Genomic DNA, 23061 nt, shown 5'->3' with positions numbered 1-23061 from the left:
TCATTTCTGTAATGGTGTCTTTTTAAGAGGGTTGTTTTTTTTTTAATTTTGATGAAGTCTAAAGTAGCAATTTTGTTTTTCTTTCTTTCTTTACTTTCTTTTCTTTTCTTTTTTTTTTTTGAGACAGAGTCTTGCTCTGTTACCCAGGCTGGAGTGCAGTGGTGTGATCTCAGCTCACTGCAACCTCCACCTCCTGTGTTCAAGAGATTCTCCTGCCTCAGCCTCCTGAGTAGCTGGGATTACAGGAGCCTGCCACCAATCCAGGCTAATTTTTGTATATATATTTTTTGAGATGGAGTCTCGATCTGTCACCCAGGCTAGAGTGCAGTGGCATGATCTCAGCTTGCTGCAACCTCTGCCTCCCAGGTTCAAGTGATTCTTCTGCCTCAGCCTCCCAAGTAGCTGGGATTACAGGCACACACCACCATGCCTGGCTAAGTTTTGTATTTTTAGTAGAGATGGAGTTTCACCATATTGGCCAGGCTGATCTCGAACTCCTGACCTTGTGAGCCGCCCACCTTGGCCTCCCAAAGTGCTGGGATTACAGGCATGAGCTACCACGCCCGTCCCTAATTTTTGTATTTTTAGTAGAGACGGGATTTCATCATGTTGGCCAGGCTGGTCTCGAACTCCTGACTTCAAGTGATCCACCCGCCTTGGCCTCCCAAAGTGTTGGGATTATAGGCATGAGCGCCTGGCCTTTTTTTCTTCTCCCCCCCACCCCCCGCCTTCATCCCTCCCCTAGCCTTTTTTTCTTTTCTTTTTCCTTCCCTCCCTCCTGCTCTGGCCTTTTCTTCTTTTCTTTTTCTCTCCCTCCCTTTTCTTTCTTTCTTCCCTTCTTCCCCTCCTTCCCTCTCTCCCTCCCTTCCTTTCTTCCTTTTCTCTCTCTCTCTCTCTCTCTTTTTTTGACAGGGTCTCAGTCTGTCACCCAGGCAGGAGTGCAGCGGTGCAATCATGGCTCACTGCATCTCCAATCTCCTGGGCTCAAGTGATTCTCCCACCTCAGCCTCCTCATTAGCTGGGAGTACACGCGCACAACACCATGCTTGGCTAATTTAAAAAAATTTTTTTAGTAAAGACAGAGTTTCACTTTGTTACCCAGACTGGTCTCAAACTCCTGGGCTCAAGCAATCCTCCCACCTTGGCCTCCCAAAGTGTTGGGATTACAAGTGTGAGCCATGGCACCTGGCTGGCAATTCTCTTTCAGACTCTCTATGTGTTATTTAAGATATCTTTACTGAATTCTAGGTTATTAAGCTTTTCTCCTAAAAGTTCTATAATTTTAGCTCTTACATTTATGTCTTCGATTCATTTTGAGCTAATTTCTATAGAAGATGTAAGGTAAGGAGTTGTGGATTTTTTTTTTTGCATATAGTGTCTAATTGTTCCAGCACCATTTTTTTTCTTTTACACTAAACAAGTCCTCAATATATACAGCATGATTTTTAAATTAAATTACATTTTTTTTCTTATTACTCACCACTATACTAGTGGGGACAGCACCATTTGTTAAAGACATTATCCCTTCTTCATCAAATTATCCTGGCACATTGTTGTAAAATCAATTGACCATATAGGTTTGGGTCTATTTCGGGACTCTGATTATATTCCATTGATCTATATGTCATCTTTATATTAATTCACACTGTTTTTCATAACTCTAGCTTTGTAAAGTTTTGAAATCAGGTAGGGTAAATTCTCCAACTTTGTCCTTCTTTTTCAATTTTTTCTGGTTAGTCTAGAGCCTTTGCTTTTTAAATAAATTTTACAACCAGCTTATCAATTTCTACAAAACAGGCTGCTGGGATCTTGATCGGGATTTCTTTGACGTATAAATCAAAGCAACTGATTTCACTGACATCTTAACAATAGTGAGTCTTCCAAAAAACTAAAAAACAAAATTAGGGAAGAAAATTCTTTTAGTTATGTGGGCAGGAAGATTCAAAGAGGATCTACAAATGGAAAAGGTACAGAACCACTGTTCAAATTTAGGTAGGAATGAGAGGAAGGAGTTCAAATCCCAGCTCTGCCACTTATCTTTGTAAACACAGGAAGGTTACTTAACTTCTCAGGTGAGGAAATAACGCCCACCCCTTGGGTGACAGTGAGGGTTAAATGCAAAATGTGTTGGTGCCTGGCACATTGCTGGCACTAATTAAGCAGTTCTCTTCTGCTAGTGGCCTGCCTGTTCTTCTTACTTTTGGGATAGTGAGACCAAGAGGTTCAGTGCCTGGGATATATATAGAGGAACAGTGCTGCCAGCACACTGACTCCTGGGTGCATGATGCTGCTTCACGCTGGCACTAACTTTTTTTGAATCTATGCTATAAAGCTGGTTATTCTAGGAATATCTTTGGGGGCACATTCAGATATTTAGCTGCTGCTTCCTTTTTTTCCCCCTTCTCTGATTTTTTTTTCACCATCTTAGCCACTTTTAAGTGTATGGTACAGTAATGTGAACTGTATGTACACTGTTGTGCAACAGATTTATAGGTCTATTTTATATATGTAATTTAGTTGTATTCATAAAGTCCAAATTAATATACACATTTAATTTTCAAATCTTTTAACTGTAACTAACGTAATATATATTTAATCTCAGAAACTAAGTGATTACAATGAAATTTAATCTCAGAAAATAAATGATTACAAGGAAAATAAAGCTCTGAGCAATGAAACTCGTGAGAAGCAATGAAAATTCTCTATCAATTTCATGAAAACATATGTATGCTCACCAAGATCTTGCATAATTTTAATGTGATATAAAACTACTAAATTCTCAGCAGCCCCTTCTCAGTTTCTCCTTTTAATCTCTTTCCACATTATACAATAAAAAACAGAAGAGTTTTTTTCTCTGAAAAGTATAACCTAAAAAAAATTTAACTAAAACATAAAAAGATTTAGTTTGTTTCTGCTTTATAGTCACTTTCTGGTTAGATATAAAAAACAGACAAGCCTGTGTATTACTTTACAATATAAATTACGTTGAAGACATTTCAAGTATTAGGATATTACCTCCTTTTATTCCTATGATGGTGCCTCGAAGGCCAACTGGAACTGAGAAGTTTTCTCTCACATTTACAACACGGTCAAAAAGACAAAATTCTGCATCCCGATCAGGAATGATTCCATGTTGCTGTTCTAAAGGCTGAAGAGAAGAAAGCTATTAATTATAATAAACAAAAAAAATTTTCATACTAATATACTGAAAACATTTTTGTTCCTTTCATGCATTCAAAGTGAAAGCAACAACTCTGAATTCTTTGATAGGAAACTTACTCTGTATAGCAAATGGGGCTTCACTGTTACTCGCACCTTCTTATTATTCTTTCTTTGCTGAGGAAAAACAAAAATTGTTAAATATTTTTAAAATATAAAATTATAAAATCACTAAACTACTACTTCCACATGTCTGAATTTTAAAAAGCCAAATGAAGAGATTAATTTTTAAAATATTTAAAGTTCTGCAGCTGCAGCAAGGAGAAATAAAATAAACACATATAAAATGCCTATAGCCTAAATTATTATTTAAAAATTTTTTAAAGTAAAATTTTTTTGCTGCAGTATAAGACAGCATGGGGAGGAAAATGCAAAATGATAAGTATATAGGCCAATGAACTTTTATAGTGTATCTATGTATAACTATACCTGGTTCAAGAAACAACATTGCTAAGCTCAACACAAGAAATCCTTTCCATCTCCTCCCAGTTACTACCCTTTCCAGAAGTAACCTTACTTCTAACACAAAAGATTACATCTGTCTGTTTTGGCCTTTATATAAACGCTATCCTATACAAATGTCTTTTTTATAACTATAAAAAGAATTACATACAATGGCCAACAAAGATGTATATATTTTTAAAAAGTATCAAGTACTGACCTATGACAATACCATGAATTTTGTGGCCACCTATAAAAATTATGGTGGCATTTATTTGACAAAACCCTTTGCTTTGAATTTATTGTAAAATTCAATATTAGAATCTTTTCATTATCTAAAAAATGCTGGAAGAAGACTTTTCTCCTATCTTTGATACTTGCTAGTTCTGTGAACTCACACTTAACTACTTTAGGCATCAGCCTCCTTCCATCTGTAAGATGGACATATTACCTGTTCTAATAAAAACGAGAGAAAAATTTATATCCTTTACAATTTATAAACTACTATTCATACTAAAAAAATTTAAAGTTAATTCTTGTAGAATTTTAAAAATTACAGCAGTTTAATTATATGGCAGTCACCTCTCTTTAGAACATAGCTTACGGGAATAAGTACAGAAGGACACAGAACGGATCCAGGCTATAGAATCCATAAACTATAGGGTTCATGTATTTACATACTATAAAATGCTCAAGCCTTTAAACAGTGTCTATTTTCTTTTGTTATAAGACATTTCATTTATTCTTTCAATGAATATTTACTGAGATCCATTTGTGTGCTATATATTGATTAATCCAGGTGCTGGCGATAAAGCAGTGAACTGTTCTCTTACTCTAGTTGAGGGATATATACAAGAAACAAAATAAGGAAGATATATAGCATGCTAGCAGGTAAAAAGCCTAGAGAAAAATGAAGCAGTTAAGGAGGACAGCAGTAGGGGGAGACATTACAATTTTAATAGAGTGAACAGTGAAGGCCTTAATGACAAAGTATCTATGCTCTCAGCCCACAGCCGACTAGATGCACTAAAAGACTACAACAGCAAAAGGAAAGACTATGAAGAGATTTAAGGGAACTTTAAAAAGCAGGCACAGTGAGGTATTGCATATCAAAAAACAACCCATATGCTCTAAGACATTAATAGGCATTATTACACTATAGCATTGATTAAGGGACATGCATCAAAACTGATTCATCAGGCAAACGAATAAGCTGCGTAATGTTCATAATAGGCCCAACCCATATCTAATGTATGAGAAGTTTGGGAACTGGCTACTCAAAGTGTGATCACCTAAGAGCTTATTAGAAATGCAGAATCTTGGCCAGGTGAAGAGGCTTATGCCTGTAATCCCAGCACTTTGGGAGGCCGAGGCAGGTGGATCACCTGAAGTCAGGAGATCAAGACCAGCCCGACCAACACGGAGAAACCCCGTCTCTACTAAAAATACAAAATTAGCCGAGCATGGTGGTGCATGCATGCAGTCCCAGCTACTCAGGAGGCTGAGGCAGGAGAATCGCTTGAACCCAGGAGGCAAAGGCTGCAGTGAGTTGAGATCGCACCATTGCACTCCAGCCTGGGCAACAAGAGTGAAACTCGGTCTCAAAAAAAAAAAAAAGAAAGAAAGAAAGAAATGCAGAATCTCAAGTCAGACCCTAGACCTGCTGAATGAGAACTATATTTTAACAAGATTCTCTGGTCATTTGTTTGTATCTGAAAGTTTGAGATGCACTGCTCTAGAGGTAGAACCCAGAATTTTATTCTAATTTTACCAATAAGGAAATAGAGGTATGGAAGGAAAGTTCTGCCAGTAATTTTGATAATTAGCAGAGTTTGGAAACCATGTTCCAACAAGAAAACTGACTTTTTTTTTTTTTTTTTTTTTTTTTGAGACAAGGTCTTGCTCTGTTGCCCAGGCCAGAGTGCAGTGACGTGATCATGGCTCACTGCAGCCTCAAACTCCCTGGCTCAAGTGATCCTCCTGCCTTGGCCTCCTGAGTAGCCGGGACCACAGGCGTGTGCCACCATGCCTGGTTAATTTTTTTATTTTTTGTGGAGATGTTGCCCAGACTGGTCTCAAACTCCTGACCTCAAGCGATCCACCCAATCTCCCAAAGTGCTGGGATTACAGCTGTGAGTCACTGTGCCCAGCCAACTACTGATACTTTTAATGATGATCCTGCATTATTAAGAAATGTTTAAATTATCTTCAGAATTATAGTGTTTTTTAGTTTTTTTCTCCTTTTATTGACCTAGTAACATAATCCTGAAACAAAAAAAAAAATCACTCATAACTGCACCTCCCTGACACATTAACAGGTTTAAGAAAACTCCTGTCTTATCTATATGCATATATGTATGATTTTATATATATGATTATATATAATATATATTAAATGATATGGAGTTAATATATTAAATGTTCATATATAAATATGTATTTATATAAACATTTATGCATATATGTATGATTATAATATATATTAAATGATATGGAGTTAATAAATGTTTATGTATAAATGTGTATTTATATAAACATTTAATTTATAAACATATAAATTTAACACACATATATATATATATATATATATATATATATATATATATATAAAAAATGATATGGAGTCTCGCTCTGTTGCCCAGGCTGGAGTACAGTGGCACAGTCTCGGCTCACTGCAACCTTCGCCTCCCAGGCCCAAGTGATTCTCCTGCCTCAGCCTCCCAAGTAGCTGGGATTACAGGTACCCGCCACCATGTCTGGCTAATTTTTGTATTTTTATTAGAGACAGGGTTTCACCATGTTGGCCAAGCTGGTCTCGAACTCCTGACCTCAGGTGATCCGCCCACTTCGGCCTCCCAAAGTGCTGGGATTACAGGCATGAGCCACTGCACCTGGCCTATATGCACATATATATTTTAAAATGTAATCAAAATAATAGACTAAAATGTTGTATATGTATCTTCCATTTGTAAAGTAAAGGGAAAATGTGTGAAACATTTTAGAAAGCTCTGAATCCAAATGGGTTAAAATTGGGGGGCTTAAGGTTTTAAACATTTGTTAACTGGAAAACTCACCTCAAAAATGATGCTGAACAAACTGATTTCACTCTACATTGAAAGGCAATTAAAAAGAAATACAGGCTTTCTATCCTCAGCTGAAAATAAATGACCTTTCAAAAATTAAACTCTTGGCTCTGAGCCTTATATTTTTTCCTAAAGAGAAAAAGAGTCATCTAGTGGTGATTTTCTAGACTATAATCACAGCTCTTCAGTGTGGGATAGGATAATTTAAATAATAATTAATAAAAGCATCTAAGCATTATTAGGCATTAATAATAGCTAGGCATTATGAGAAGCAGTTTACTCAGTATTAACTCAGTTAATCTTTTTGAGGACACTCTGAGGCAGGTACTATTTTATTCTAATTTTACCAACGAGGAAACAGAGGTATGGAAGGAAAGGTTAAGTTTCTTGCCTATGGTTATTAATATTGAAAAACCGATTCAAACTCAGGGTGTTAGGGGAGACAGCTCCAGAGCCCAGTTCTTAACTTATTCTGCAATTAATTCGAACAAGAGAACGCTGTATTGGCAAAGCTACAGTATTTTAATACAAAGGGCAAATTTGTGAAAAATGAAATCAAAAGTTGAAAAAGGCAAAATAATCAATTCATTTTCTATTGATAAAAAACGCAACCCTACTGTAAAAGTCTACTCCTTAAAAGAACGTGAGATGTAAGAAATAGGAGAGATTGAGGGAGTTCAAAAATTTTTAGTAACTCAATGAGTGTATGAGTAAGAAAAGTACATTTTAGGCCAGGCATGGTGGCTCACGTCTGTAATCCCAACACTTTGGGAGGCTGAGGCAGGTGGATCACCTGAGGTCAGGAGTTCAAGACCAGCCTGGCCAACAAGGCAAAACTCCATCTCTACTAAAAAATACAAAAACTGGCTGGGCAAGGTGGCAGGTACCTGTAATCCCAGCTACTCGGGAGTCTGAGGCAGGAGAATCGCTTGAATCTGGGAGGTGGAGGTTGCAGTGAGCCGAGATTGCGCCACTTCACTCCAGCCTGGGTGACAGAGTGAGACTCTGTCTCCAAAATAAAAAAAACAACAACAAGAGTGTATTTTAGAATTGATTGTCAAAAGTCAATTAAATTTTTTTGTTCTACAAAAAGATGAACTGTGTCTTTAAAGAATGCAGTTAGAGGCTGGGTGTGGTGACTCACGCCTGTAATCTCAGCACTTTGTGAGGCTGAGGCAGGCAGATCACCTGAGGTCAGGAGTTCAAGACCAGCCTGGCCAACATGGCGAAATGCCGTCTCTACTAAAAAACACGAAAATTAGCTGGGCATGGTGGCAGGCGCCTGTAATCCCAGCTACTCAGGAGGCTGAGGCAGGAGAACTGCTTGAACCTGGGAGGCGGAGGTTGCAGTGAGCCAAGATTGTGCCACTGCACTCCAGCCTGGGCAACAGAGAGAGACTCTGTCTCAAAGAAAAAAAAAAAAAAAAGAATACAGTTAGAACAGGAAGAAATAGGGGATCACTAACCTTATTCTCAGACTTTCTACTGTAACTAAAATCACAAAATATTAATTCCCAATATTGGAAACACTACAAGGGCATAACATTTAAATACTATGGCTTTTGTATGTTGAAAATATAATTTTATAAGTTTATAATTAGTTATGATGGCTAATGTAGCCATTAACATATTAGTGCTATACAATAAATTTGGCACAACACTCTTGGCTACTAAATGCTACTGTTAATGGTTAGAACTTTTTTAAACTACAGGATTATTTGATGCTAATTAGAATCACTAAGTATATGTTTTATTTGGTTGAAACACAATGAATTACTTGTAAAGTATAGTCCATTTAATTCCAAATCTCATCAATAATCTTGGTTACTGAAAGTTAGTACCTTGCATTTTTCGACTTCTTCCTCAATTTTCTCAACAATAGCTGCATCCAGAATTTGCAAATCACAAGAAGAACGAGATAAAGTACTGACAGGATGTCCTTTTAGCCAAGTAATAATTTCTTGAACTTTCTCAGCACTAAAGCAAAAACAGTAATTTTTAAAATTTGATTAAAACTTTCTCAGGGCTATAAATTATAAAAGACATCAAACTTATATAACTAATCATCAGTCACTGAACTTAATCGGAACTAATCATAAATCTAATATAAATATGGACATGTTAACTCTCAGTAATTAAAAGACACACAAAAAGATTAGTTTAAAAGTATTTGTTGATATAAATGGAAGAAAATTTAAGCTCTTAAAGCAAAAATGAAACAACGCAAAAAATAAAACACAAAACAAAACAAAAAGAAGTAACAAGACACGCCTGTAATCCCAGCACTTTGGGAGGCCAAGGATCATGGCCTGAGCCTAGAAGTTAAAAAAAAAAAAAATTAGTCAAATGTGGAGGCGTACGCCTATAGGCCCAGCTACTCAGGAGGCTGAGGTAGGAGGATTGTTTGAGTCCAGGGAACCAAGGCTGAAGTGAGCCATGTCTGAGCCACTGCATTCGGGCAAGAGAGTAAGAACCTGCCTCAAAAAAAAAAAAAAAAAAAAAAAAAGTAATATGAAATTCTTGACAAACCAGCCGTACTTGTCATTGAAAACACTCAATTGAACTATGAGGAACAAATATCATAAATCTTGCTTACCCATTCTCATTTTCTCCAGGCCAAATGTCATCTTCATAGAACACATCCTCTTGGCTATTTTTGGCTATATAATTAAATAGTTCTGGAGCTCTGGTCAAACAAACAAAAATATTGTCTTAAAATACATATGGTTAACTTCAGATAAACTTCCTACATAATAATTTCAGATCCTAAAGAGACATATAAAACTTATTGAGGACTACTATAGTATTAATAAGGGATATTATTAAAAGCGATAGAAAGTGTAAGACTGGTAAGTCAGAGTACTCCTAGACCCTCAAAAAACTCCCACTGGCTAAGGTTCAAGTCATAAACTTATAATAAACTTCAATTACTGACTCTACCCTCTTTCATTATAATGACAACCGATGGACAAAAATGGTATCTACAGGTTAGTTTTCTAATTTTCATAACAAAACTAGAGCACTCTACGATACAACAAATTAAAATAGATTAAAGGCGTCTTTCGATAACTCTCAAAATTCCATTTCTTTCTGAAGAGTGCAGGACTTTTGGATACATATAGCAAATTGAACGTATGTGCTTATCTTCCATCCCTCACCAATCCATTAAAATGACAATATAGTATAAAAAAGGGCATAGACTTAAGAGAGACAGATGAAAAATGAAGCACAGTATCTGGTGGCATATATAACCTGTTAAAATTTTAGAAATAGGAAACTGGATGAATGAATATTATCTGATTTGACAGACAGGAATGAGTTGAATCCTGAACTACCAGTGGGGGAAGTCAATAAGAAGCAAGTTGATTTAAAACACAGAACACTCTGAAAAAGCTCAGGAATTATAGGTTCCAGGTACATTTGAAAGTGCGGGGTGAGGTTTAGTAAGATTTAAAGTTTGTATAACAAGCAGTTATACTGTCATGCGGTTGCCTGCCTACCACCCCAGCATGACCTGTAGCGTATATTTTAAAGAGGTCAAATAGATACTCTAGCCTTGTGTATACCAGTCACAGCGACTTAGGGGTGAGGAAGGCGTAAGGAGGAGAGGACAGGTGTTATACTGAAAACAGGGAATTAATGAAAGCATAAATACTATACAATGTGTCACTAGGAAGCATAAGGTCTCTAGGAATGGACTCTGGGATGGAGACAAGCATGCAGGAAGTTTAGTAGGGAGTGCTTGTTTGATCAACACCCGTGGAAGGGAAGGGAGAGGAAGAAAGCAGAATTGGGCACAGGAAGAGGCTGGGCTGTGATCAATTCTCAATGAATTCCTTGGCCAGCCCCACAAAGATCTCAAACTGGGATGGCCCTTCAGACTTGCCATGAATTGGGGCAATCAGAATGTCTGGGCTTCTACACCTCCTTATAGATCAGGCATTGATTTGTAGCTGTTGTGGGAAGGGAAAGTAACCTTAGGTGAGGCAGTTCTCCTCATCCAGGCAATTACTAAAGAGGGCTCACAGCTGAGGGCTGCCAGAAAGCAGCATTCCTGCCGCAAGGGGATAGGTCTTTCAGTCTTGAAAAGTGGTCCGGGAGGTGTATCACAGTATCCACTTGGTAATGAAACCTTCTTTCCCTGGTTAACTTCCAGAATACTAGCAATCAGTTTAATCCACTACATTCATATCCACTGTCAAGGAAAAGGGTGGAGGCCACCTCTTGGGGAAAGAAAAGATAAACATGCAGGTAGTGATACTAGGAGGTCCTCTGTAGAAACAGGAAAGTCCCTCCTGATCCACCTGATAAACCCCACCTAAGTACACTAAATTTCCAATCAGCTATTTAGTGCCTCATTCTTAAATATAATTGGCTATCAAAGATCACCAGACAAGAACAACAACAAAAAAACTTTAACATTGAAAGAGAGTCTAAATCAAACAGGAAGAAAAAAAGCAATTTGAGAAAACAGAAAACACAAAAAATAGAAGGAAAAATCCTAGAATTATCTTCAGAGAAATAAATGAAGATTTTCCACTCACTGTAAGAACAAGATGCTATATATAGCCAGAGAATAAGGACACACTTTTAGAAATTAAAATGATTAAATCCAATAGAAATTTTAAATGATAAACAATAAAGTTGAATGAATTTCCCAGAGTAGAACAGAAGTATAACAATATAGGAAATGGATGAGGAGAGATAAAACTAAGAGGATTAATCCAGAAGGTCTAAGATTTAACTAAAAGGATTCCCAGAAATAGAAAGCAGGAAAAAAATAGTGAGCAGAAAATTATCAAAGAAATAATACAAGAAAGTTTCTCAGAATGGAAGGGCATCAGTTTCAAGCCTGAAAGAGCTGAACAGGAGAAGGGAAGAAAAAAGATCCATACCAAGGCACACATCCTCACATTATTAAAAAGCACCAGTAAAGGAAAGGTGCTAAAAAGCTTTCGGAAAATGAAAATAGATCACATACAGAAATTCAGAATCAGAATGGCACAGGCTTTATCAACAGCAATATGGAAATGAGAAGAGAATGGAACAGTGGTTTCAAAATTCTGAGGGAAGGCCAGGTGTGGCGGCTCACACCTGTAATCCCAGCACTTTGGGAGGCCGAGGCAGGCAGATCACTTGAGGTCAGGGGTTTGAGACCAACATGGTGAAACCCCATCTCTACTAAAAAAAAAAATACAAAATTTAGCCAGGCATGGTGGCAGGTGCCTGTAATCCCAGCTACTCGGGAGGCTGAGGTAGGAGAATCACTTGAACTGGAGAGGCAGAGGTTGCAGTGAGCCGAGATCGTGCCACTGCACTCCAGCCTGGGTGACAGAGCGAGACTGTCTCAACAAAGCAAAACAAAAACAAAAACAAAATTCTGAGGGAAAATAATCTTCAATCTAGGATTCTACACCCAGGCAAACTATCAATCAAGTGCAGGAGAAGAATAAACACACCTCCAGACATGCAAGTTTTCTCAGGAAGCTACTGGAGTAAGTGCTCCATCAAAATGGAGAGTGAGGCATGAAAGTCAGAAAATGAAGGAATCCTATATGGCAGACTGGTAAAGAAAATTGAATTCCTAGGATGACAGTACTGGGAAACTGCAGAATGAGAGCTGCACAACAGCCCTAGAGAGCAATCAGTTCAAACTGAAGCAGGAAGACACAGGTTTTAAAAGAAGTCTCTAAGAGAAAAACGGAACTGAGCGATCACCTGATCTGTTTGACCACACTGTAAACAGCTATGGCACAGAATTTGTTATGTGAACACGGATAAGAAGCAATGAAAAAAACAGCAGAGAAAGCAAAAATGTATACAAGAAATAAAATGTAATCTTAATACTCCATAAGGTCCAACTGTGAACATTTACTTCACCATAAGGAAGTAAACCTTTAATACAGATTTAATAAAAAATCTTGATAAAAGTTTAGTGAGAGGGGAAATATGTGTGTGAGGGAATCCAGAGTGGTGGAAGTCAAAGAAAGCTGAAGCGCAGGGTAGGAAAGCCACTCACAGCAGAGAATCCATAAATATGTCAAGTTGAAAAATTAAGAAAAAGTAGTTTAAACATGACCTTTTAAAGAAATAAGAAAGTGAACAGAAGAAACAATCTAAATTTCCAGATAGTAATATGGGATTGAATTGTGTCCTGCCTCACTCAGAAGTTATGGAAATAACTTGTGAGTTATTTGGAAATAGGGTTTTTAGTAGAGGCAGTCAAACAAAATGTGGTCATTAGCATGGACTCTGATCTGACTGGTGTTCTTACAAAAAGGGGAAATTAGGACACAGAGACGGACATACAGAGATGAAAGATGATGTGAGACACCCAGTGAGAACATCACATAAACACGGAGGATTGGAGGGATGCATCTACAAGCCAAATATATAACGCTATGAGAAGGCAGAACAGAGGTGCTTCCCTAGTGCCTTCAGAGGGACCATCATTGTCCTGCAATATCTCGATTTTGGACTTTTGGTCACCAGAACTGGTTGACACAATAAATTTCTGTTGTTTAAGCCACCCAGTTTGTGGTACTTTGTTACAGGAGCTAGCCTAGGAAACTAATAAAGAGATCTTCAAATATAAGGTTAGAAACCAGTGGAATAATGGAAAGAACATTAAATTACGAATCAGATGTAAATATACTTCCTATAAATCTTTATCACTAGTAACTCAGTGTATCTTGGTACTTGGCTTTCTCACTTTTAGTATGAGTTGACTTGCTGATTTCCTAGATAATTTCAGCATTAAAATTCAATAATTCTAAGACAGTGACCTGTGCAGCTACATAGTTCTAAGAATCAGAAAAAATCCACTATGCTAAGAGCTTTGTTTATCCATATCAGTTCTCTCAGTGCTGACATAGGTATGCAAAGCAGTGAACAATGTATGATAGTAAGTTAAGAAAAATTTTAACTAAAGAGGGCAATTCTCATTATATATTTTCTTTTAAATAATATGGTATTTTTTTACTCAATTTTAGCTAGTGGCTATGATATTCCATGATGCAAAATTAACTCTACACGTAACATATGCCAGATTTTACTAATGGAAATATTTGTCCTCTAAAACTAATGTCAGCAAGGCAAACTAAACAGTATTTTCCTAAGATTTTGGATGACTACTAGTATCTTATTAGGTACTTACCTCTCTAAGTACTCTGCCAGAAGTTGTTCTGCTGCAGATGAATACATCCATTCACTTCCAACTTTCTTAGTATATCCAGGTACCTCCTCATTTTTCTTGTTGAATTTGAGATTTAAACCCACATTTGCTTTATGGTCTCCATGAGGGCTGAATTTAAACCACACATGCGCACACGTCCACACACACAGACACACACACAGACACACACACACAGACACACGAGTTTTAAAATGTCGTTCAAGGAACAAAAAGTTTTGCTTTCAATTCTTAGAAAAGCTCAGTTTTGATTATTCTTCTATATTTTAGTTATTACGGTTATTTCCAAAGTAGCAGTAATTGAAAAACTAGAAGAAAAGCTTCAAAACCCAAGTTAACAAAGCATGTAAATAAATTACGTAATTATAGAGGAAAATGAAATAACAAGATGCAAGGAAATATACTACTGAGGTTCACACACACCCTCTGATACCTTTTTTCAAGGTTCAATTTATTAGCTGCTAAAAAATAAGAACTGTCTTTTCCAACCACCTAAAACATGTGCCATTCAGATGAAAGATCACCATCAGAGAAATTTATGCACAATTTTAAGACAATCCAGAGCAATTAATAAGAAAATAAATACTGAAATATTAAGCATTTAATCTTTATCATTTAATTTTTCTGCCACTTTAAGTAAATTTCTCTAACACAAACTTACTTTCTCCTAGATCCTCTTCCAATAAAAATACTTCCTGTAAACCTTGAAACAAGGTATCCACTCACTCCAAGGCGACTGGCCAACACATATCCTGGGTTGTACTTTATAGAATATTTCTTTAAATATAAAAACAAAAAGGTCAATTATGGAAACACAAGTTTACATTAAATGTTATTTCTTTACCTTTAAAATCTGGAGATAATCAAGACATCACTAACCATTGGATTGTGGCAATATAAGGATTTTCACTTAGATCCATTTCCCCTTTTTTTTTGAAAGGATCTGTAGGCAGAATTTTTCTGCTCCTCTCTCTTTCTCCTTAAAGGACAGAATTCCCAAGGATGGATAAAAGGGGGGAGGAAATATACAGTTTGTGAAACTGTCTTAAGAAATAAACTCTACTGTAAATACTAAATGGCAAACTCCACAGGCAAGTTTTTTGTTTGTTTTTGTTTCTACTAATTTTCATATTCCAAGCAGGGCCTAGCAAAGTACTTGGGACAAAATGAGGCCTCAATAATTATTAGAATGAATTAAAAAATAGGTACATCATCAAAATTGTTGCTACTGAGAAAAACTAAAAGTGTCCTTCATATATGGATATAAGTAATATTCTTTTCCCCTAATATTTACTATCATATGAAAATAAACAAGCATGTATAGACCCATAATTAATACAGTCAATGAAATGTAACCTTAATTTATATACTTAAGGGAAGAAAACATATTGTCACATTAAAAAAAAAAAAGTAACAGATCATATAATATTTAACCAGGAAGCAAATGATTCATGAATCCAATACTAACTAGGATAAACTACCATATATTCCTAACATCACGTACATAACAATAAAACATACTTAAGAACATAATCAGATTTAGCAATAATGTAATACAAATCAAGTATCCTTTCCAGAACAGTTCAAAGAATTAAGGTAGTAGGTCTCAAATGTAAGTAGCAACACTTTTCTAACAAGCATTTGGAAATGTGTAGAGGCACATTTAATTACAATAACTGGCATGGGCTACTAGCACTTAATGCCCTTGAGCCAAAGATGCCAACCGTCCTGCCATATACAAAACAGTTTTATTTAATACATAACTGTCCTGCCCAAATTGCCAATAGTACTCCTTTTGAGAAATAATGGGTTTTGCTATAATTTAAAATTCATTAAAACCATCACAAACATCCTAGAAAATACAAAATAAGTAGCTGAGAAGGTTGTGGTAGAAAAAGAATGCAGCTTGAGTGAAAGTTAAACATATTTGTAAAGAGAAAGAAACCAAACCAGAGAAGGCATGCCTATCAACACTGTACACTATTATATAAGAGGACAGGCTCTTCTAGATCTAGAAAAAGCCAGGGATGAAGGAACACAAGTTCTTTAACCTTCTTTAATCTTCACTGATTCCCAGTACAAAGTTCCAGCTACTTTATAGTAATGAGCCACTCTCCTGGTTTCATGACTGCTGTCTAAATTTGTTCTTCAAATGGCACCAGATGGTAAGATTTTGGGGATGACTGCCTTCCATACATAAAGTTTCCTCATGGGTGTCCTGATATATAATGCCTTAAATTCATTTCACAGGATATAAAGCTTTATATTTTACTATTAGTGGAAAAAAAAGGCTAAGTAGCCACAGCTGGTCGATTGTGAATTAATTTTAATTAAGTTAATTATCCAACCAATCGGTAAGAACAAACGACAGATATCAGAACCTTCCCTCTATTTTAACAGGAGAAAGGAAAGCCACTGGAAATTTTTGGTGAGAAAGTCCTAAAAAAGATGCCGTTAAATGCAATTTTCCAATATTCTTGAGGGTTGAGACTGTTCATTCTTAGCTGAGTGGATACATACAGCTTTTGCAGAAAGGCCATTCATCACTTCCAGCTAAAAATGCAGGCTCTGAATTGTTATGAAAGGTTTAACAGAAAACACAAAGAAATAGAAGGAAAAATCCTAGAATTATCTTCAGAGAAATAGATGAAGATTTTCCACTCACTGTAAGAACAAGATGCTATATATAGCCAGAGAATAAGGACACACTTTTAGATATTAAAATGATTAAATTAAATAGAAATTTTAAATGATAAACAATAAAGTTGAATGAATTTCCCAGAGTAGAACAGAAGTATAACAATATAGGAAATGGATGAGGAGAGATAAAACTAAGAGGATTAATCCAGAAGGTCTAAGATTTAACTAAAAGGATTCCCAGAAATAGAAAGCAGGAAAAAAATAGTGAGCAGAAAATTATCAAAGAAATAATACAAGAAAGTTTCTCAGAATGGAAGGGCATCAGTTTCAAGCCTGAAAGAGCTGAACAGGAGAAGGGAAGAAAAAAGATCCATACCAAGGCACACATCCCCACATTATTAAAAAGCACCAGTAAAGGAAAGGTGCTAAAAAGATTTCAGAAAATGAAAACAGATCATATACAGAAATTCAGAATCAGAATGGCACAGGATTTATCAACAGCAATATGGAAATGAGAAGAGAATGGAATAGTGGTTTCAAAATTCTGAGGGAAGGCCAGGTGTGGCGGCTCACACCTGTAATCCTAGCACTTTGAGAGGCCAAGGCAGATCACTTGAGGTCAGGGGTTTGAGACCAACATGGTGAAACCCCATCTCTACTTAAAAAAAAAATACAAAATTTAGCCGGGCATGGTGGCAGGTGCCTGTAATCCCAGCTACTCGGGAGGCTGAGGTAGGAGAATCACTTGAACCAGGGAGGCAAAGGTTGCAGTGAGCCAAGATCGTGCCACTGCACTCCAGCCTGGATGACAGAGCGAAACTCTGTCTCACAAAAAGAAAAAACCAAAACCAAAACCAAAACAAAATTCTGAGGGAAAATAATCTTCAATCTAGGATTCTACACCCAGGCAAACTATCAATCAAGTGCAGGAGAAGAATAAAGACATCTCCAGACATGCAAGTTTTCTCAGAAGCTACTGGAGTAAGTGCTCCATCAAAATGGAGATATAAATCAGAAAGAGTGAGGCATGAGAGTCAGAAAATGAAGCTGGTTGATTGTGAATTAATATTAGCTAATTATCCAACCAATCAATAAGAACAAATGACAGATATCAGAACCTTCCCTCTATTTTAACAGGAGAAAAGAAAGCCAGTGGAATTTTTTGGTGAGAAGGTCCTGAAAAAGATGCTATTAACTTAAATGCATTTTTCCAATATTCTTTAGGATTGAGACTGTTCATTCTTAGCTAAGAGATACATACAGCCTTTGCAGAAAGGCCATTTGTCACTTGCAACTAAAAATGCAGGCTCTGAATTATTATGAAAGGTTTAAAACACCTAAATCTATTCCCAGAGGGTGTGCTAATCAATGTGCCTCTTATAAGCTTGAACACAATAATCCATAACAATCACTACAGATTAATAACGGGATTTCAGTGATTTCCCCCCACAAAGATCTACATGAAGTTTTGAGCACAGATTCCACACTTATTTTTAAATACTAGATGCAACTGGGAGAGAGAATCTAATCAGTATTAAATAAAATATCTGAAATAAATTCAAAGGAGGTGGCAAAAATATCCTAATATTTTAAAAGTTTATCAATTCTAAATGAAACAATGCAAACTACTGTACTCACATGCTGGTTCTGTATTAAAGCATCAAGATTGGGTTCACATGGAATGCTGAAAATCACACGAATCCTACCTTCTGTAATCACATCACCTGAATCCTGAACCTTAGAAGAAAAAAAAAAATCACAGTATAGTCTCTTTCAGTACATTTTATTTTTTAACTTATTTGAACACTATTATTTTTGAAATACAGTATGACAAGTTGGATAGTGGAAATTCTCTTGAAATTTGTTAAGTGGGTATGAAAATACTGTAAATTTGAGTCGCTGTATCATTGCTTTAATGGTTAACTTCTTTTGAGACAGAATCTATAATACTGTAAATTTGAGTCACTGTATCATTGCTTTAATGGTTGTTAATTTGTTTTTTCTTGTTTTCTTTTTGACAGGATCTCATTCTGTCAGACGAGATCAGGTGCATTCAGGGTGGTATGGCCGTAGACAGGACCTCACTCTATCATTCAGGCTAAAGTGGTGGGATCACAGCTCACTGCAACCTTGAACTCTTGGGCTCAAGTAATTTTCCTGCCTTGGTCTCCCCAAAGTGGTAAGATAATAGGTGTAAGCCACTGCACCTGGACAATCGACAATTATTTTTTATTTTGATTTTTTGGCAACAGGGTCTTGCTCTGTCATCTAGGCTGGAGTGCAGTGGCACTATCATGGCTTACCGACTTGCTGCACTTGGCTTCCTGGGCTCAAACAATCTTCCCACCTCAGCCTCTCAAGCAGCTGGAGCTACAGGTGTGCACCATTAAGCCCAATTATTTGCAGAGATGGGATTTTGCCATGTTGCCCAGGCTGGTCTCAAACTCCCGGGCTCAACAAATTTCCCCACCCCCGCCTCGGCCTCCCAATGTGCTGGGATTACAGGTGCATGCCACTGTGCTTGGCCCAATCATTCTTTTTTAAATTAACTTTTTATTTGCAAATAATTCCAAAGTACCAAAAAGTTGCAAAAAAAAAAAAAAAAAAAAAAAAAAGTGGAGGTTGCAGTGAGCCCAGATCATGCCACTGCATTCTATCTGGGTAATAGAGCGAGACTCAGTCTCCAAAAAAAAAGAAAAGAAAAAAAATTTATCCAGATTCACCTGTTGTTAGCATTGTAAAACAAATGCCTTTAACATTTGTGTACTGTGTGTGTATTTACCTATACATAGTTATCTTTCTGAATCCCTTGAGTATATATGACATACATCATGTCCCTGACCTCAATATATCAGTGTATATTTCCTAAGATAGATATTTTACTATATAATCACAGTACAGTTATTAAGTATATAAATTTACATTGACATAATACTTTTATCGAAGCTACCATCTATATTCCAATTTCGTCAGTTGACCAAATAATGTCCTTTATAGAACTATTTTCTTCCTTTATTATAAGATCCAGATTAGGATCAGATATTGCATTTAATTGTCGTATCTCTTTAGCATCCTTTAATCTAAAATGTATCCACTGCCTTTCTTTGTTTTTGTTTTTATAACACTGACCTTTTAAGTTACTGCTTTTTTTTTTTTTAGACAGAGTCTCGATGTGTCATCCAGGCTGGAGTGCGGTGGTATGATCTCAGCTCACCACAACCTCTGTCTCCCAGGTTCAAGCAATTCTCATTCTCAGCCTCTCAAGTAGCTGAGATTACATGTATACGCCACCATACCCGGCTAATTTTTTATAATTTTAGCAGAGATGAGGTTTCGCTGTGTTGGCCAGCCTGGTCTCGAACTCCTGGCCTCAAGTGATTGCCTATCTTGGCCTCCCAAAGTGCTGGGATTACAGGAGTGAGCCACCATACCCAGCCAACATTGACATTTTGAAGAATATATGATTTGTCCCTCCCTCTCCAACCTGCCTTTAAAAAACAAACAAACAAACAAAAAAACAGTTCCTCATTTTGGGTTTGTTTGATGCTTCCACACAATTACGTTATAGTAATACATTCACAGCCAGAATACTGCACAGGTGATGTGTCCTCCAAAGGGTATTACATCTGGAGGTACACAATGTTCATCTGTCCTTTAATGTGATGCTAACTTTGATTATACCATCAAGATGTTGCTCAATTTTTTTCCTGCATAATTACAGTTTTTGTTTCCCTTGCAGCTAATAAATAGTCTGTAGGAGATACATTCTAAGACCATGCAATATCCTGCTCCTGATTGAAAAAAAAAAAATTCCCCCTAGATTTAGTTCCCAAAGATGATTCTTACATGATTTAATCTTTATCATAACGGTTGCACAACGGTTTTTCAACTGCAGCACTCTCTCCAAATTTACTTCTTACATGGTACTACAGACAACAGCCCTTCCTTTCCCTATTTATCTTTTTACTGTCACTACGGAATCATGAATTCCTGTTTTCCCCCCAGTGGTTTATAATTAATTACTGAATTTAATTATTTTGTCACTCAAAGTATCCAAGATTTGGGTAGTGGTAGTACCCTCAACCTGGTTCCTGTGTTTACATGACATACTCCCACCATTCTTCTGAGCACCTCCTTACTTTCTGACATAACAAGATGTTCCAGGTTCATCTTGTATCTTCCCTGCCCCAGATCCAGAATCAGCAATTTCTCTGAGAAGCCCTGTTCCTTTTAGTGAGGTATCAAATTAGAGGTCAAGATCTAGGTGGTACACGTGCTCATTGTGCTAAGGTGTCTTTGCTTCTTATCCCTTTCAGCAAACAGAGCTAGAAACATATGCATACGTGTATATATACATACAGATATATTTGTGCCTATATACACAGATATACAAACATATATACATATTTTAGAAACCATGAGTTCACACTAATACTTCCAAATCTGTCCCTATAGGTTCTTTCTTGCTTTCTCCCCTTCCATATTTGCATGTACCTTTTTCCATTTAAGAACCAAAGTTCCTCAAATATGAACGCATTTACAAATTCACTCGAGCCTATTACATGCCTAAAATAGTTACAAAATTGCTTCATCCATACCACTACAATAAACAAAACTGCTAAAAAAAAAAAAGAGATCAGGATTTGAACACACCACCTCTTGATCCTAATCTGCTCAAGACTAAAAGTATACAGTCTTTAGTCTTAGATATATAGTCTTCAGATATATAAGTCAAACACTGTGTTCATAAGTTACATGGATAAATTCTTTATTTTTTCCCTTCATTATTATATTTTAATTTAAACCTAAATGAAGAGAAGTTAAGTAACTGCTTTAAACTAGAGAAAAATGTATCAGTAACAATAATGGAAACTAACTTCTCCAGTGCAGCCATAATAGGGAGTTCCCAGCATAAAGACCATACTTCTCAGAGGAAACAAATCATCCAATGTTTTGATATTGGAGAAACGAGAGTCGAAAGCTCGGATGTCCTACATAAAATAAAAGTAAATCATCTTAGTCACAATTTCTATAGATTGCATATCAAGTTTTTTTCCTATGGGATTATGACTATGCTGTTTGCAAATGTCAGTGTGAAGATTTTTCTACATAATGCCAACAGCTAAAATTTGTTGACTGGTTATATGGCAGGCACTCTTCTATGTGCTTCACACATTTATTGAGTTCATTTAATCCTCATGACAAACCTCTGTGGCAGAGACCATTATTAGCCTCACTAATACAGATGAGAAAACTGGGGCACAGAAAGGGGATGAATCTTGTCCAAGGTCATGCAGCTAAGAAGCCAACTCAGGCAGCCAGTGCTCTTAAGTCACTTAATCACTACACTGTACTATAACACCCCAAATTACAGGATTGCTACATACTTAAAAAAATTTTTGTCCTCTTTTCGTATCTAAGATTATAAATGCAAAAGTAAATGCCTTTTACATTTATAAGATGATTTAAGGCAAATATTTTTGAAGAATAAAAATATAAAATTCAAGGGTATAAGTTAATGCTGGGATTTTTTCTTTTAGAGACTAAGTCCTTAAAAAAAAGCATAAAAGGCTGGGCTCAGTGGCTCACACCTGTAATCCCAGCAGTTTGGGAGGCCGAGGCGGGTGGATCATGAGGTCAGGAGATTGAGACCATCCTGGCTAACATGGTGAAACCCTGTCTCCACTAAAAAATACCAAAAAATTAGCCAGGTGTGGTGGCAGGCGCCTGTAGTCCCAGCTACTCGGGAGGCTGTGGCAGGAGAATGGCACGAACCCAGAAGGTGGAGCTTGCAGTGAGCCAAGATCGCGCCACTGTACTCCAGCCTGGGCAACAGAGCGAGACTCCGTCTCAAAAAAAAAAAAAAAAAAAAGCATAAAAAAGCATAAAAGACAAGTTTCCTAACTACATATGCTGAGTGTCTGAGCATGTAATACTTCTTACAAATAATAAGTTATTTTGTAAATTATATTAAATGATAATCTCTATTATACATTGCTGTATTAGTCTATATTAACATATCTTTTCATTATACAGTGTATAACAGTGTATTAATAGTGTATATTAAGATAGAATAGAAACTTGATATAGACTTACCTTGACAATAGTTTGATAAACAAAAGGAACAACTTGTTTTGACCACTGTTTCTCTAGACGAACTTCACCATTTTGATTTATTTGATATTTACGACCTGTGAGTAACTGAGCATACACAACTGCAGATGTTTCATTTATTATTATTCCTTTTCTTCTCAGGTAGCTAAAAGAAAGAATAAACATGGAAGAAACATGAAATATACATATGAATGTGTATGCAGATATTCTAGGACGATAATCATCAACTATTGTAAACTATCAACTCATAATCAAATGTGTAAATAAACTTCAAATAAATACGCTAGCAGTTCCAGGTACCTAACTTGAGACTTTTTGCATTATTTATTTTACTCTGTGGGTACTTCTCCAACTGTCTATGCGATTAAATAA

General features: G+C 36.5%; 1 protein-coding gene across 3 annotated transcripts in view; it reads right to left on the bottom strand.

The window, feature by feature from the left end:
- Positions 1-23061, bottom strand: part of XRN1 (5'-3' exoribonuclease 1) — a 142939-nt gene that overhangs the window by 56264 nt on the left and 63614 nt on the right. For all 3 annotated transcript variants that reach the window (XM_012508602.2, XM_030816710.1, XM_030816711.1), the window contains exons 21-29: positions 22672-22834; positions 21453-21566; positions 18214-18312; positions 14597-14712; positions 13900-14046; positions 9340-9429; positions 8585-8720; positions 3280-3336; positions 3016-3148 (exon numbers count right to left, since the gene is read on the bottom strand). In XM_012508602.2, the coding sequence (XP_012364056.1) occupies positions 3016-3148; positions 3280-3336; positions 8585-8720; positions 9340-9429; positions 13900-14046; positions 14597-14712; positions 18214-18312; positions 21453-21566; positions 22672-22834 (1055 nt within the window). The remainder of the gene's footprint in view (positions 1-3015; positions 3149-3279; positions 3337-8584; positions 8721-9339; positions 9430-13899; positions 14047-14596; positions 14713-18213; positions 18313-21452; positions 21567-22671; positions 22835-23061) is intronic.

Source organism: Nomascus leucogenys, chromosome 8 (genome assembly GCF_006542625.1).
Source record: "Nomascus leucogenys isolate Asia chromosome 8, Asia_NLE_v1, whole genome shotgun sequence".
Classification (NCBI taxonomy): domain Eukaryota; kingdom Metazoa; phylum Chordata; class Mammalia; order Primates; family Hylobatidae; genus Nomascus; species Nomascus leucogenys.
The sequence above is the reverse complement of the archived record's forward strand: the minus strand, read 5'-3'. Positions and strand labels throughout refer to the sequence as shown.